The sequence below is a fragment of the Oncorhynchus clarkii genome, chromosome 3 (genome assembly GCF_045791955.1).
Source record: "Oncorhynchus clarkii lewisi isolate Uvic-CL-2024 chromosome 3, UVic_Ocla_1.0, whole genome shotgun sequence".
Classification (NCBI taxonomy): Eukaryota; Metazoa; Chordata; class Actinopteri; order Salmoniformes; family Salmonidae; genus Oncorhynchus; species Oncorhynchus clarkii.
In genome coordinates, this window is record NC_092149.1 from 67,941,114 (window position 1) to 67,959,843 (window position 18,730).

General features: G+C 36.8%; 1 protein-coding gene across 2 annotated transcripts in view; it reads right to left on the bottom strand.

The window, feature by feature from the left end:
• Positions 1–215: 215 nt before the first annotated feature.
• LOC139402192 (uncharacterized) overlaps positions 216–18,730 on the bottom strand; it is a 31,125-nt gene continuing 12,610 nt past the window's right edge. For both annotated transcript variants that reach the window (XM_071146305.1, XM_071146298.1), the window contains exons 8-10: positions 3,937–4,053; positions 2,547–2,600; positions 216–2,450 (exon numbers count right to left, since the gene is read on the bottom strand). In XM_071146305.1, coding sequence (XP_071002406.1) covers positions 2,419–2,450; positions 2,547–2,600; positions 3,937–4,053 — 203 coding nt within the window. In that variant the 3' untranslated portion in view covers positions 216–2,418. The remainder of the gene's footprint in view (positions 2,451–2,546; positions 2,601–3,936; positions 4,054–18,730) is intronic.

Here is an 18,730-nt window from a genome sequence, read left to right on the forward strand (position 1 = left end):
TGTGTGTGTGTATGTGTGTGTGGCCGCCCTATGATGATGAATACCTGGCATATCAAGCTGTTCTGGTCATGTCTTCATGTCTGATTCATACAGGCAGCTGTGTCTCTAGCAGCACTGATCCATATGTTACTGACTGGGTTTCAACCCTGGTCACCTGCATGCCACAAGACACTGTTTGTCACGCCCATCACACACAACAGACACATGACACATAGTTCCCCCTGAACAGCTTCTTTATTTCTATCTCCAGCATTATTTACACAATTCAAAAAGAAATATGTGCTAACGGATTAAAATCACACAATTCTCAAACACACGATAACAAAGACAGATTCATTAAATATAAGAGTGGAGTACTCTGTGTACCACCGTATCATCATTACACTTACCATAAAACTCTTTTGGAGAGGAATTCTCCAAAATAAGTATTGTCAAGACAATGATATTCAGAGGAGTTAGTTGGCTAAAGCACACACAGATCATGAGACCAGGCTAATCAGAAATTGCTTCTCCAAGAGTCTCACAGTCTTTCATTGTGAACTGGAACATTCTTACTGTGTGTTCAGTGGTGAGCTCCTCCCAGGCTGACTCTTACCCAGGGTTATTCTGCACACAGTCGTATACCCTTTTCACACTACTACGCCAAACCAAGCTGTACTGGGCTTGCCCAGTTACACATCTCCCATAGTTGCTGGACCCATGTTGGAAAAAATTATGTGAAAAGAAAATATGCTGGCCAGCACAGTACTGTTTGGGTGAACCCTGTGGTGTTAAGCAGGCACTGGGTTCTCCAACTCTGGTCCTGGAAAGCTGCTGGGTGGGCAGTTGAAGACCCATGCCTGAGTCTAGAGCTGTGTCTGAAATGGCTCCCTATTCCCTTTATAGCAGGGCTTCAAAAGTATTCCACTATAGAGGGAATAGGGCGCCGTTTCAGACTGGCCTTAGTAGTGAGATAGAATCATAAAAAGGCTTCCCAGGTGAAACATCTAATGTAAGGCACTTACAGAGCAGTACAGCATTATATTGTAACACATACTATTTGAACATTTCAATAGAGCTAAATGTTCTCATACGTTGTTGTATCTTAGACAAGGTCCCCAAGCCCCTCAAATACCCAGCAAACACACAACAGGGGTGATATCTTCGGTCCTCGTACCAGCTCTCACATAGCTTCCTCTAACCAGCTTTCACAGAACAACACTACTAGCCTGGTGTTCCAGTCTTTTGGTGCTTTGGCCAACTCCTCTCTGAGTTCCTTCATTGTCACACAAAACATGTATGGCTTGACAATGATAGAGTAGTTGGCTACATTCATTATGGGAGAAGGCTAGAAGAGTTGACTACAGCACATACAGTATGAAACCAGACTAGAAGAATGGTAGCCAGAGGTGGCAGGTAGCCTAGCAGTTAGGAGCATTGGGCCAGTAACTGATTGGTCTCTGGTTCAAATCCCTGAGCTGACTAGGTGAAAAGTCTCTCAATGTGTCTTTGAGCAAGGCACATAACCCTAATTGCTCCTGTAAGTTACCCTAGGTAAGAGCATCAGCTAACTGACTAAATTGTAAGAGTTGGCTACAGTATGAAACCAGGCTAGAAGAGTTAGCTACAGTATGAAACCAGGCTAGAAGAGTTGGCTACAGTATGAAACCAGGCTAGAAGAGTTGGCTACAACACACAGAGTAAGGGCTTGATTCAATCTGTAGCACTGAAGATCAGCATTATATCATGGATCTTCAGCAATACGGATTAAATCAAACCCTAAATCATTGTAAAGAACCAGACAACGGTAACATTTCAAATAAAGGAGGGTCCATTTTATCCTAAATAATCTGGGAACTGTAGCCTGGTTGCTGTTCAGCCAATTACATGCCACTCCTTGTATTCATTGTCTTTCGCCAATCTTCAAATATGAACATTCTATCATTATGAGCTTGAGAAGATCAGAGGATTTGATCTTGATTCGATAACCGTCACAGTTATCCTCCAATCACAATGTAATTGTAAATCCAGTTTGCATTTTGAACTTTAGGAACGTCGATAAGCCAGTCTCTTTGGCAAATGACAGGAGTGGCAAGGAGTGGAATGTTAGCTAAAATTACAGGAACCCAGGTGAACTTCCCAGTACTTGTATACAGAGAAATAGGCATACATTGTCTCGGTGCTGTTAAGTGGATGGAAAATATCACCCCTTTTTTAACGGATTACAAATGTGATCTTTAGAAGACACTGAGATACTACTGATTGGTCTCACTCTAACGTGGTGCTGAAAGTTAATAACCTCCAAACCACTATCTCACAGTTTTACAACTATAATCAGTTTAAGGCCTAAAGATTGGGATGGATCTGTGTATGAGTGTGTGCGTGTGTGTTATGGTAAACTGCTGGTTCTGGTTCTTCTCCATTGGAATCTCAGACGATCTAGGAGGATTTAGTCAGCAAGTTGCTGAGAACTGCAACCAGAAAAGGACACACTGGGTTAACAACGGACAATCACAACACCGGCAGACTAGTGGTTGATGTGTTTGACTTATTAAGATACTACTTACCCTGGGGATTCGACTGGGTCTCAGCCTCCTCCTTACGGGCACTCTCTACATCCCCTGATGGAGAGACAGGGAATTCATTACTATTTCTCTCATTGTAGCTGTGTCATTAGGTACTGTATCTTGGTGAGATTTTTTTTTTCCCATTTCAAGAGGTTAAATTAAAAAAAGAAGATAGTAAGTGCCTATAAAGTGCCAATTAAAATAACAGGGTTGACAATTTCATCTTAAATCAGCCATAATCCCTTTTTATGACAGGGGGAAAGGAAGCTGGTTGTGTGCAACAGGGAGGGGCAATTGAATTCAAGCTCACCAACATTTTTAGGGCCCGATTTGATCAGATCTGCTTTAGCCGAAATCCTCATAGCTGATATTTTGACGGTGTTGGAGGTGGAACTGCGTGATCACTGTCAAATCCACAAGCGGATCCCGGCATTATACCTAAAGCAGACACTGCTATTGGCTGCACGAAGTCGCATTAAGAGAAATCCCATGCAGCCTTGTTTACAAGTTCGAACACTGGAAGGCTGAAAGAAATCCTAATTATTTTGTTTAATGATTTTGAATTTGAGCGTCATTATTTCTATATAGCCTACACTTTCTCGTTCTGAACTGCTAATGCCATTGGGTGGGTGTGGCTTCGAGACTATGATCACAAAAGCAGCTTCTCACCAATTTGACAGCTCCAATGCAGTTCCACCACCAACAAAACATCAACTATGTGGTTATCGTTATATTATCGTTATGTTGGCTATCGCTTTTACACTCTGATTCTTATTGAGTCCAGGTCTGAATTGTTAAAACATTTCTAGCCTGTCTATCTATGTGTTATGCTCGACCCGTTCAGTTTTATACCACATGGCCAAAAAGATTAGAACCAGCTCACCTGCTTTTACACTAGGATTTGACCATTAGATGTAAAAAAAACACATCATAATTATGAAAAGTTTCACCATATTAAATAGAGAGTTCAGTTCATGTAACAGGGTAGACCTTAAAATGAGGGATATAATAATCTGACTATTAAATGAATCACTAATCACATGACATAAATAATCATCTTCAGAAATGACTCTGTCAAAGCAAAAACATTACTAGGGCTTTACAATACTGGTGAAAACATTGAGAAATGTTGGGATTCAGTGGATTAAAATCTTTCTAGAAGTCACAGAGGGATATGTTAAAATGATGAATTTTGGCACTTAAGCAAGTCTTTATTCATATAGAAAATCAGATTTATTGAATTTTCCATGTGGTCTATATCAAAGGGCACTTCATTGAATAAATATTGCTGCACAATTTTACTTAAAATATCAAAGGGACGCAAAAGGTACTCTTTCCGTGGAACGGGCCAGCTACAGCAGCAGACAGTATGTAGTTGATGGTATCTCACCTCCACTGTTCTTGAAACAGAGCTTCTTCTTGTGATAGGTGAAGTATCCGGTGGCAGCTCCAACGATCGCCACGCCGATAGCACACAGAATGCCCACCACTGAACCAGAGCTAGACCCTATAGAGACAAAAGTGGTTATAACACTGCTTATAATGCAGCTTGTTGAAAGGTTCTGTTAGGTGGTTATATACAGTATTTTCCCAGTAGATATGCAATACTGTATTTCGCAACAAAGATGCAGCGTGATGCTGTTGCATCCATAACCATATGTATATACACTGTTGGGCTCTGCTAGTGTCCAGAGCAGTGGCGTTCCCTATGAAATGTGCTGAGTGTGTGTGACGAGTGTGTGTGAGGTGTGTGTCTGTAACACCAGCTACAGCAGAGATTATTCTGAAACATACATCCAATAATTACAATACGTTACCTTCCACACAACTGTCAGCAGATACAGCTATTAACTCACTATGTCAACAGCTGTTAACTCTGTCACCACGTCAATCTGACTTCTACCACACAAGACAATGTAACACGACAGAATACTATCACAACCGAGTCACTACATACAAGAAATAACAACCATAGTTCAAATGAATAGAACCCCCCCCCCCTCACACTTCACTTGCTAAGTATCACTTTTCCACTTTCCCCAATACATTAGTGCAATAAACAAGGGATACTTTGAGAGTAAGCTGTGAGGAAGTTAATTTTCTTTTGAATCTCCCAATGCACCTGCAAATCAACCAGGAGATGACTGAATGAATACCACTGTCAAGTAAATAACAACCAACCACACATTAGAGATAACACATGTTTCTCAGAGGGTTCTACATAAACCCCAGAAGAGTTCTTAATGGAACCAAAAAGGGTTCTCTTATGATGACAGCCGAAGAACCCTGTTGGAACCCTTTTTTCTAAAAGTGTACACACATAAAAATATGTTTATTTATCCAATGTATTTATTTATATGAGTAATTTATGAATTTTCATATTATGTTTGATGTGCAGGGGCAGCAACAAAAACTGCACTGTAGTGTACTTTCAGGTTTAATGTGTTGTGTGTAGACCTACATGGCTTGTATCTGTGTATGGATGAACATAGCTTAATCATTAAGTAGGAAAACTGCCTCTCTGTTCTATTGGACTTTTAATACTAGGGTTCATATAGAGCCTGGAGCTGTATCAGTCACCACCCTGTAATACAGACAGAGAGAGAGAGAAAGAGAGCACTAGACCAAGCCAATGGTCTGAGGCCAAACCACACGACTAACAACATTGGACACTTTATGAACACAAAGCCTTCACTATCTCATCCTGGAATATCAGAAATACAGACATTGTCATCCTATAAGAAATATGGTATAGAGGAGATGGACCCACTGGTTGCCCTCTAGGTTAAAAGAGCTGGTAGTCCCAGCCACCAAACTACCAGGTGCAAAACAGGGAAGGGACTCAGGGGGGTATGTTAATTTGGTATAGAGCAGAACTAACTCACTCTATTAAATGAATCAAAACAGGAACATTTTACAAATTCAAAAGGAAATGATCTCAGCAGAGAAAAATGTCTTCCTGTGTGCTACCTATATCCCCCAACTAGAATCCTCATACTTTAATGAAGACAGCTTCTCCATCCTGGAGGGGGAAGTCAATCATTTCCAGGCCCAGGGACATGTACTAGTCTGTGGTGACCTAAATGCCAGAACTGGACAAGAACCGGACAAGAACCTGACACCCACAACACACAAGGGACAAACACCTACCTGGAGGTGACAGCATTCCCTCACCCATATGCCCCCCTAGGCACAACTACGACAACATAACCAACAAAGGGTCACAACTCCTGCAGCTCTGTCGGACGCTGGGTACAGACACTGGGTATGTACATAGTCAATGGTAGGCTTCGAGGGGACTCCTACAGTAGGTACACCTATAACTCATCTCTTAGCAGTAGTACAGTCGTGGCCAAAAGTTTTCAGAAAGGGGCCTCCCGGGTGGCGCAGTGGTTAAGGGCGCTGTACTGCAGCGCCCAGGCTCTGTCGTAACCGGCCGCGACCGGGAGGTCCGTGGGGCGACGCACAATTGGCCTTAGGGAGGGCTTGGTCGGTAGGGGTGTCCTTGTCTCATCGCGCACCAGCAACTCCTGTGGCGGGCTGGGTGCAGTGTGCACAGGTGCACAGTGTTTCCTCTGGCGCATTGGTGCGGCTGACTTCCGGGTTGGATGTGCGCTGTGTTAAGAAGCAGTGCCCGTACGGGAGTTGTAGCGATGAGACAAGATAGTAGGTACTACAACAATTGGATACCATGAAAAAGGGGTAAAAAAAAAAAAAAAAGGTTTTCAGAATGACACAAATATTAATTGTCACAAAGTTTGCTGCCTCAGTTTGTATGATGGCAATTTGCAATTTGCAATTTCTGATCTGCAATTTCTGATCTGATACTTTCTGAAACTTTGTTTTAGTATGGTCAGGGCGTGAGTTGGGTTTGTTTATGTTCTGTTTTCTATGTTGTGTTTTTGCTTTTGGCCTGGTATGGTTCTCAATCAGAGGCAGGTGTTGTCTCTTAGGTAGCCTTTTCCCACTTGTGTTTTGTGGGTGTTTATTTTCTGTGTCTGTGTGTTCAACACGGAACTGTTTCGGTTGGTTATTTCACGTGTCCTTTATTGTTTTGTTTCAGTGTTCGCTTGTTTTAATAAGCTTGGGGGTTTGAACTTGACAAAATACAAACCCTCCAACCGAAAAAGACATGTGGTATTGATGGTATCCTAAATGAAATGATAAAATATACAGACCACAAATTCCAATTGTCTATACTTAAACTATGTAACATCATCCTCAGCTCTGGCATCTTCCCCAATACTTGGAATCAAGAACTGATCACCCCAATCCACAAAAGTGGAGACAAATTTGACCCCAATAACTACCTAGGCGTCAACAGCAACCTTGGGAAAATCCTCAGCATTATCATTAACAGCAGACTCATACATTTCCTCTGTGAAAACAATGTACTGAGCAAATGCCAAATTGGCTTTTTACCAAACTAACGTACAACAGACCATGTATTCACCCTGCACACCCTAATTGACAAAGAAACAAACCAAAACAAAGACAAAGTCTTCTCATGCTTTGTTGATTTCAAAAAAGCTTTTGACTCAATTGGGCATGAGGGTCTGCTATACAAATTGATGGAAAGTGGTGTTGGGGGAAAACCATACATTAGACAAGGATGCAGCTTAAGCCCCAAGCCTCTTCAAGATATATATAAACGAATTGGCGAGGGCACTAGAACAGTCTGCAGCACCCGGCCTCACGCTGCTAGAATCAAATGTCAAATGTTTACTGTTTGCTGATGATCGGGTGCTTCTGTCACTAACCAAGGAGGGCCTACAGCAGCACCTAGATCTTCTGCACAGATTCTGTCAGACCTGGGCCCTGTCAGACCTGGGCCCAGCAAGCTGGTCCTGGGGCTCTGTTCACAAACACAGACCCACAAACCCAATTTTGATCAACTCCCATATCTATTGGGTAAAATACAACAGTGTGCCATCACAGCAGCAAGATTTCAAGAAAAGGGCAACCAGTGAAGAACAAACACCATTGTAAATAGAACCCATATTTATGTTTATTTATTTTCCCTTTTGTATTTTAACTATTTGCTCATAATATGACATTTGAAATGTCTTTATTCTTTTGGAATAATGTGTAATGTTTACTGTAAATGAAAATGTGTTTATTTCACTTTTGTTTATTAGCTATTTCACTTGCTTTGGCAATGTAAACATGTTTCCCATTCCAATAAAGCCCTTAAATTGAATTGAATTTGAGAGAGAGAGAGAGAGAGAGAGAGAGAGAGAGAGAGAGAGAGGGGGGGGGGGGGATAAGAGAGAGAGAGAGAGAGAGATACATCATGGGACAAAACACCCACAGAAAATCCACAGAAAGAATGTTCCTAAAACATCCAAAATGTACAAAGAAATTCCACAAACCATGAGTGCAGGGCAGAACTTGGAAGGTTCATGCAAGTACAGAGCATTTATAGTTTATAGTCTTTGCCCAAAGAGTGGCACGTTAACAAAACTGGCCCAAATAAGATCGACATGAACACAAATAATCTGTCCCCAAGGGCAAAACTTAGACAGCTGTAGGTGAATAATAAGAATGCATACATCGACTATTGGCAAAGTGAGGTGGAAGTTCAGAGAAAGACTTAAGCAGAATACTTAACACGTGTAAAAGACCCCAAACAAAGAAAAAGATAAACCAAATACAGAATTAGTGATGATAGCCTGGCAATTGAAACAGGACGCCATCAAAACACATGGCTGGCCAGAGAGGACTGTGGGTCAGGAGAGAGAGAAAGTGAAGAACACTTTCTAATCTTCTGTCCCAAATATAGATTACCTAGAGAGTCCTTTTCCCCCAAATTCATAATGAAAATGTCAAATAATTGGACAGAACAATCAAACAACAATCAAACACTTTCTTTACTTTTGGTGCAAAGGTATGTGGTGATAGAGTTGGCAGCACAATATGTCACAGCTTGCCACAAGTTAAGGGAGGAAAATATAAAATGTACTATCTTCTCCATATATTATAATTATAGTATATAATATTTTTCATTTTTCTCTTATATATATATTTTAATATTATTATTACTTTAATTAATGTTGTTGTTTTTTCATTACATTAATTTGATTCTGAACGTTGACCATTATTACACTTTTGTAATATATATTTATTTGTTTTATTTATTACAGTATATAGGTATTTCTATATATATAGGTATTTCTATAATGTGTGACATAAAAAAAAAAAAAGGTTTGATATACATTTAAATATGATTTTCTTGCAGATTCACATTTGTATTTACAGGAACAAGAGTCTAGATATGCACAATGAGACAGATCGTTGCGACATAGGGCTGTGCATTATCATGCTGAAACATGATGTGATGGCGGTAGATGAATGGCACGACAACGGGCCTCAGGATCTCGTCACGATAGCTCTGTGCATTCAAATTGCCATCGATAAAATGCAATTTTGTTTGTTGTCTGTAGCTAATGCTTGCCCATACCATAACCCCACCTCCACCATGGGGCACTCTGTTCACAACGTTGACATCAGCAAACCTCTTGACCACGCGACGCCATACACATGGTCTGTGGTTGTGAGGCCGGTTGGATGTACTGCCAAATTCTCTAAAACGACGTTGGCTTATGGTAGAAATTAACTTTCAGTTATCTGGCAACAGCTCTGGTGGACATTCCTGCAGTCAGCATGCCAATTGCATTGTGTTGTGCTACAAAACTGCATATTTTTGAGTGGCCTTTTGTTATCCCCAGCAATAGGTGCACCTGTGTAATGATCATGCTGTTTAATCAGCTTCTTGATGTGCCACACCTGTCAGGTGGGTGGATTATCTTAGCAAAGGAGAAATGCTCACGAACAGGAATGTAAACAAATTAGTGCAGACATTGAGAGAAATAAGCTTTTTGTGTGCATGGAAAATGTCTTGGATCTTTGATTTCAGCTCGTGAAACATGGGACCAAAACCTTACATGTGGCATTTATATTTTTGTTTGGTATAAATATATTTTTTGTGTTAAAGCTATTTTGTTTTTAACCTAACCTATAACCTGACCCATTAACTTATGTATTACTGCCCCCAGTTGCAAGAAGTGGCATACCCCCAAAAAACTATACAACACGAATGGCTCTTAGACTCCCACGCTTGTGGAAAAAAGATTCCAAAACGGTTCTTTGTCTGTCCCCATAGGATAACCTTTTTTGGTGCCAGGTAGAACCCTTTTGGGTTCCATGTTGAACCCTCTGAGGGTTCTACATGGAAGGGCTCTCCTATGGGGACCGTAAAGAACCCTTTTCGGCTCTAGATATAACTTTTTTTCCTAAAAGTGCAAGCATGTTTCTGTCTCTAACACAAACACTAAAACAAAAACTAAATAATATAAAAAAACTAATTTAAATCATGTATAAAACTAAAACTAAATGAAAAACTAGCAATCAGATCTGAAAATTAACTGAAACTAAACAGAATTTCAAATAATATTTAAAAAACGGATAGAAAACCCCCCCACAAAACTATAATAACCTTGGCTAACACACACACACACACACGCATACTACACACATGCACAAAGACACACACATTCACACACACACAATGGAAATGGAATGTGGGGGAGAAAACTCTCTGAGACAAGAAGGGACAGTTAAGACACTGAGCCCCGCATATCACAGTAAGGAAACTAGAAACTATTCTACAGTATGGAAACTAGAAACTATTCTACAGTATGGAAACTAGAAACTATTATACAGTATGGAAACTAGAAACTATTCTACAGTATTGAAACTAGAAACTATTCTACAGTATGGAAACCAAACTATTCCACAGTATGGAAACTAGAAACTATTCTACAGTATGGAAACTAGAAACTATTCTACAGTATGGAAACTAGAAACTATTATACAGTATGGAAACTAGAAACTATTCTACAGTATTGAAACTAGAAACTATTCTACAGTATGGAAACCAAACTATTCCACAGTATGGAAACTAGAAACTATTCTACAGTATGAAAACTAGAAACTATTCCACAGTTTGGAAACTAGAAACTATTCTACAGTATGGAAACCAAACTATTCCACAGTATGGAGACTAGAAACTATTCTACAGTACGGAAACAAGAAACTATTCTACAGTATGGAAACCAAACTATTCTACAGTATGGAAACTAGAAACTATTCTACAGTATGGAAACTATAAACAATTTTACAGTATGGCAACTAGAAACTATTCTACAGTATGGAAACTAGAAACTATTCCACAGTATGGAAACTAGAAACTTTTCCACAGTATGGAAACTAGAAACTATTCTACAGTATGGAAACTAGAAACTATTCTACAGTATGGAAACTAGAAACTATACTACAGTATGGAAACTAGAAACTATTCTACAGTATGGAAACTATAAACTATTCTACAGTATAGAAACCAAACTATTCCACAGTATGGAAACTATAAACTATTCTACAGTATGGAAACTAGAAACTATTCTACAGTATGGAAACTAGAAACTAGTCTACAGTATGGAAACTAGAAACTATTCTACAGTATGGAAACTAGAAACTATTCTACAGTATGGAAACTAGAAACTATTCTACAGTATGGAACTAGAAACTATACTACAATATGGAAACTAGAAACTATTCCACAGTATGGAAACTATAAATTATTCTACAGTATTGAAACTAGAAACTATTCTACAGTATGGAAACCAAACTATTCCACAGTATGGAAACTAGAAACTATTCTACAGTATGAAAACTATAAACTATTCTACAGTATAGAAACCAAACTATTCCACAGTATGGAAACTATAACCAATTCTACAGTATGGAAACTAGAAACTATTCTACAGTATGGAAACCAAACTATTCCACAGTATGGAAACTAGAAACTATACTACAGTATGGAAACTAGAAACTATTCTACAGTATGGAAACTATAAACTATTCTACAGTATAGAAACCAAACTATTCCACATTATGGAAACTATAAACTATTCTACAGTATGGAAACTAGAAACTATTCTACAGTATGGAAACTAGAAACTATTCTACAGTATGGAAACTAGAAACTAGTCTACAGTATGGAAACTAGAAACTATTCTACAGTATGGAAACTAGAAACTATTCTACAATATGGAAACTAGAAACTATTCTACAGTATGGAAACTAGAAACTATACTACAATATGGAAACTAGAAACTATTCCACAGTATGGAAACTAGAAACTATTCTACAGTATGGAAACTAGAAACTATTCTACAGTATGTAAACTATAAACTATTCTACAGTATGGAAACTAGAAACTATTCTACAGTATGGAAACTAGAAACTATTCTACAGTATGGAAACCAAACTATTCCACAGTATGGAAACTAGAAACCATTATACAGTATGGAAACTAGACACTATTCTACAGTATGGAAACCAAACTATTCCACAGTATGGAAACTAGAAACTATTCTACAGTATGGAAACTAGAAACTATTCTACAGTATGGAAACTAGAAACTATTCTACAGTATTGAAACTAGAAACTATTCCACAGTATGGAAACCAAACTATTCCACAGTATGGAAACTAGAAACTATTCTACAGTATGGAAACTAGAAACAATTCTACAGTATGGAAACTATAAACGATTCTACAGTATAGAAACCAAACTATTCCACAGTATGGAAACTATAACCAATTCTACAGTATGGAACTAGAAACTATTCTACAGTATGGAAACCAAACTATTCCACAGTATGGAAACTATAAACTATTCTACAGTATGGATCTAGAAACTATTCTACAGTATGGAAACCAAACTATTCTACAGTATCGAAACTATAAACTATTCTACAGTATGGAAACCAAACTATTCTACAGTATGAAAACTAGAAACTATTCCACAGTATGGAAACTAGAAACTATTCTACAGTATGGAAACTAGAAACTATTCTACAGTATGGAAACCAAACTATTCCACAGTATGGAAACTAGAAACTATTCCACAGTATGGAAACTGGAAACTTTTCTACAGTATGGAAACTATAAACTATTCTACAATATGGAAACTAGAAACTATTCTACAGTATGGCAACTAGAAACTATTCTACAGTATGGAAACTAGAAACTATTCCACAGTATGGAAACTAGAAACTTTTCCACAGTATGGAAACTAGAAACTATTCTACAGTATGGAAACTAGAAACTATTCTACAGTATGGAAACTAGAAACTATACTACAGTATGTTAACTAGAAACTATTCTACAGTATGGAAACTAGAAACTATTCCACAGTATGGAAACTAGAAACTATTCTACAGTATGGAAACTAGAAACTATTCCACAGTATGGAAACTAGAAACTATTCTACAGTATGGAAACTAGAAACTATTCTACAGTATGGAAACCAAACTATTCCACAGTATGGAAACTAGAAACTATTCTACAGTATGGATCTAGAAACTATTCTACAGTATGGAAACCAAACTATTCTACAGTATCGAAACTATAAACTATTCTACAGTATGGAAACCAAACTATTCTACAGTATGGAAACTAGAAACTATTCCACAGTATGGAAACTAGAAACTATTCTACAGTATGGAAACTAGAAGCTATTCTACAGTATGGAAACTATAAACTATTCGACAGTATGGAAACCAAACTATTCCACAGTATGGAAACTATAAACTATTCTACAGTATGGAAACTAGAAACTATTCTACAGTATGGAAACCAAACTATTCCCCAGTATGGAAACCAAACTATTCCACAGTCTGGAAACTAGAAAATATTCCACAGTATGGAAACCAAACTATTCTACAGTATGGAAACTAGAATCTATTCCACTGTATGGAAACTAGAAACTATTCCACAGTATGGAAACTGGAAACTATTCCACAGTATAGAAACTGGAAACTATTCCACAGTATGGAAACTGGAAACTATTCCACAGTATAGAAACTGGAAACTATTCCACAGTATAGAAACTGGAAACGATTCTACAGTATGAAAACTAGAAACTATTCCACAGTATGGAAACTAGAAACTATTCCACAGTATGGAAACTGGAAACTATTCCACAGTATGGAAACTAGAAACTATTCCACAGTATGGAAACTAGAAACTATTCCACAGTATGGAAACTGGAAACTATTCCACAGTATGGAAACTAGAAACTATTCTACAGTATGGAAACTAGAAACTATTCTACAGTATGGAAACCAAACTATTCCACAGTATGGAAAATAGAAACTATTCCACAGTATGGAAACTGGAAACTTTTCTACAGTATGGAAACTATAAACTATTCTACAATATGGAAACTAGAAACTATTCTACAGTATGGCAACTAGAAACTATTCTACAGTATGGAAACTAGAAACTATTCCACAGTATGGAAACTAGAAACTTTTCCACAGTATGGAAACTAGAAACTATTCTACAGTATGGAAACTAGAAACGATTCTACAGTATGGAAACTAGAAACTATACTACAGTATGTTAACTAGAAACTATTCTACAGTATGGAAACTATAAACTATTCTACAGTATAGAAACCAAACTATTCCACAGTATGGAAACTATAAACAATTCTACAGTATGGAAACTAGAAACTATTCTACAGTATGGAAACCAAACTATTCCACAGTATGGAAACTAGAAACTATTCTACAGTATGGAACTAGAAACTATTCTACAGTATGGAAACTAGAAACTATTCTACAGTATGGAAACTAGAAACTATTCTACAGTATGGAAACTATAAACAATTCTACAGTATGGAAACTAGAAACTATTCCACAGTATGGAACCTAGAAACTTTTCCACAGTATGGAAACTAGAAACTATTCTACAGTATGGAAACTAGAAACTATTCTACAGTATGGAAACAAGAAACTATACTACAGTATGGAAACTAGAAACTATTCTACAGTATGGAAACTAGAAACTATTCTACAGTATGGAAACTAGAAACTATACTACAATATGGAAACTAGAAACTATTCCACAGTATGGAAACTAGAAACTATTCTACATTATGGAAACTAGAAACTATTCTACAGTATGGAAACTAGAAACTATTCTACAGTATGGAAACTAGAAACTATTCTACAGTATGGAAACTAGAAACTATTCTACAGTATGGAAACTAGAAACTATTCTACAGTATGGAAACCAAACTATTCTACAGTATGGAAACTAGAAACTATACCAGAGTATGGAAACTAGAAACTATTCTACAGTATGGAAACTAGAAACTATTCTACAGTATGGAAACTAGAAACTATTCTACAGTATGGAAACTAGAAACTATACTACAATATGGAAACTATAAACTATTCTACAGTATGGAAACTAGAAACTATTCTACAGTATGGAAACTAGAAACTATTCTACAGTATGGAAACTAGAAACTATTCTACAGTATGGAAACTAGAAACTATTCTACAGTATGGAAACTAGAAACTATTCTACAGTATGAAAACCAAACTATTCTACAGTATGGAAACTAGAAACTATACCAGAGTATGGAAACTAGAAACTATTCTACAGTATGGAAACTAGAAACTATTCTACAGTATGGAAACTAGAAACTATTCTACAGTATGGAAACTAGAAACTATACTACAATATGGAAACTATAAACTATTCTACAGTATGGAAACTAGAAACTATTCTACAGTATGGAAACTAGAAACTATTCTACAGTATGAAAACCAAACTATTCCACAGTATGGAAACTAGAAACTATTCCACAGTCTGGAAACTAGAAACTATTCCACAGTATGGAAACCAAACTATTCTACAGTATGGAAACTAGAATCTATTCCACTGTATGGAAACTAGAAACTATTCCACAGTATGGAAACCAAACTATTCCAAAGTATGGAAACTAGAAACTATTCCACAGTATGGAAACTAAAAATTATTCCACAGTATGGAAACCAAACTATTCCACAATATGGAATCTAGAAACTATTCCACAGTATGGAAACCAAACTATTCCACAGTATAGAAACTGGAAACTATTCTACAGTATTACAACTAGAAACTATTCTACAGTATGGAAACTGGAAACTACTCTACAGTTTTGAAACTAGAAACTATTCCACATTATGGAAACTGGAAACTATTCCACAGTATAGAAACTGGAAACTATTCCACAGTATGGAAACTGGAAACTATTCCACAGTATGGAAACTAGAAACTATTCCACAGTATGGAAACTAGAAACTATTCTACAGTATGGAAACTAGAAACTATACTACAGTATGGAAACTAGAAACTATTCTACAGTATGGAAACTATAAACTATTCTACAGTATGGAAACTAGAAACTATTCTCCAGTATGGAAACTAGAAACTATTCCACATTATGGAAACTAGAAACTTTTCCACAGTATGGAAACTAGAATCTATTCTACAGTATGGAAACTAGAAACTATTCTACAGTATGGAAACTAGAAACTATTCTACAGTATGGAAACTAGAAACTATTCTACAGTATGGAAACCAAACTACAGTATGGAAACTAGAAACTATACTACAGTATGGAAACTAGAAACTATTCTACAGTATGGAAACTATAAACTATTCTACAGTATGGAAACTAGTATGTATGGAAACTAGAAACTATTCTACACATTATGGAAACTGGAAACTATTCTACACTAGAAACTATTCTACAGTATGGAAACTAGAAACTATTCTACAGTAAACCAAACTATTCCACAGTATGGAAACTAGAAACTATTCCACAGTCTGGAAACTAGAAACTATTCCACAGTATGGAAACCAAACTATTCTACAGTATGGAAACTAGAATCTATTCCACTGTATGGAAACTAGAAACTATTCCACAGTATGGAAACCAAACTATTCCAAAGTATGGAAACTAGAAACTATTCCACAGTATGGAAACTAAAAAATATTCCACAGTATGGAAACCAAACTATTCCACAATATGGAATCTAGAAACTATTCCACAGTATGGAAACCAAACTATTCCACAGTATAGAAACTGGAAACTATTCTACAGTATTACAACTAGAAACTATTCTACAGTATGGAAACTGGAAACTACTCTACAGTTTTAAAACTAGAAACTATTCCACAGTATAGAAACTAGAAACTACTCTACAGTATGGAAACTAGAAACTATTCCACAGTATGGAAACGAGAAACTATTCCACAGTATGGAAACTAGAAACTTTTCCACAGTATGGAAACTAGAATCTATTCTACAGTATGGAAACTAGAAACTATTCTACAGTATGGAAACTAGAAACTATTCCACAGTATGGAAACGAGAAACTATTCCACAGTATGGAAACTAGAAACTTTTCCACAGTATGGAAACTAGAATCTATTCTACAGTATGGAAACTATAAACTATTCTACCGTATGGAAACCAAACTATTCCACAGTATGGAAACTAGAAACTATTCTACAGTATGGAAACTAGAAACTATTCTACAGTATGGAAACTAGAAACTATTCTACAGTATTGAAACTAGAAACTATTCTACAGTATGGAAACTAGAAACTATTCTACAGTATGGAAACCAAACTATTCTACAGTATGGAAACTAGAAACTATTCTACAGTATGGAAACTAGAAACTATACTACAATATGGAAACTAGAAACTATTCTACAGTATGGAAACTAGAAACTATTCTACAGTATGGAAACTAGAAACTATTCTACAGTATGGAAACCAAACTATTCTAAAGTATGGAAACTAGAAACTATTCTACAGTATGGAAACTAGAAACTATTCTACAGTATGGAAACTAGAAACTATTCTACAGTATGGAAACTAGAAACTATTCTACACTATGGAAACTGGAAACTATTCCACAGTATGGAAACTATAAACTATTCTACAGTATGGAAACCAAACTATTCTACAGTATGGAAACTAGAAACTATACCACAGTATGGAAACTAGAAACTATTCTACAGTATGGAAACTAGAAACTATTCTACAGTATGGAAACTAGAAACTATTCTACAGTATGGAAACTAGAAACTATACTACAATATGGAAACTAGAAACTATTCTACAGTATGGAAACTACAAACTATTCTACAGTATGGAAACTAGAAACTATTCTACAGTATGGAAACCAAACTATTCCACAGTATGGAAACTAGAAACTATTCCACAGTCTGGAAACTAGAAACTATTCCACAGTATGGAAACCAAACTATTCTACAGTATGGAAACTAGAATCTATTCCACTGTATGGAAACTAGAAACTATTCCACAGTATGGAAACCAAACTATTCCACAGTATGGAAACTAGAAACTATTCCACAGTATGGAAACTAAAAAATATTCCACAGTATGGAAACCAAACTATTCTACAATATGGAATCTATAAACTATTCCACAGTATGGAAACCAAACTATTCCACAGTATAGAAACTGGAAACTATTCTACAGTATGGACACTAGAAACTATTCCACAGTATGGAAACGAGGGCCTATTCTACAATATGGAAACTAGAAACTATTCCACAGTATGGAAACTAGAAACTATTCCACAGTATGGAAACCAAACTATTCCACAATATGGAATCTAGAAACTATTCCACAGTATGGAAACCAAACTATTCCACAGTATTAAAACTAGAAACTACTCTACAATATGGATTCTAGAAACTATTCCACATTATGGAAACTAGAAACTATTCCACAGTATGGACACTAGAAACTATTCCACAGTATGGAAACTAGGACCTATTCTACAATATGGAAACTAGAAACTACTCTACAGTATGGAAACTAGAAACTATTCCACAGTATGGAAACTAGAAACTATTCCACAGTATGGAAACTAGAAACTATTCCACAGTATGGAAACTAGAAACTATTCTACAGTATGGAAACTAGAAACTATTCTACAGTATGGAAACTAGAAACTATTCTACAGTATGGAAACTAGAAACTATACTACAATATGGAAACTAGAAACTATTCTACAGTATGGAAACTACAAACTATTCTACAGTATGGAAACTAGAAACTATTCTACAGTATGGAAACCAAACTATTCCACAGTATGGAAACTAGAAACTATTCCACAGTCTGGAAACTAGAAACTATTCCACAGTATGGAAACCAAACTATTCTACAGTATGGAAACTAGAATCTATTCCACTGTATGGAAACTAGAAACTATTCCACAGTATGGAAACCAAACTATTC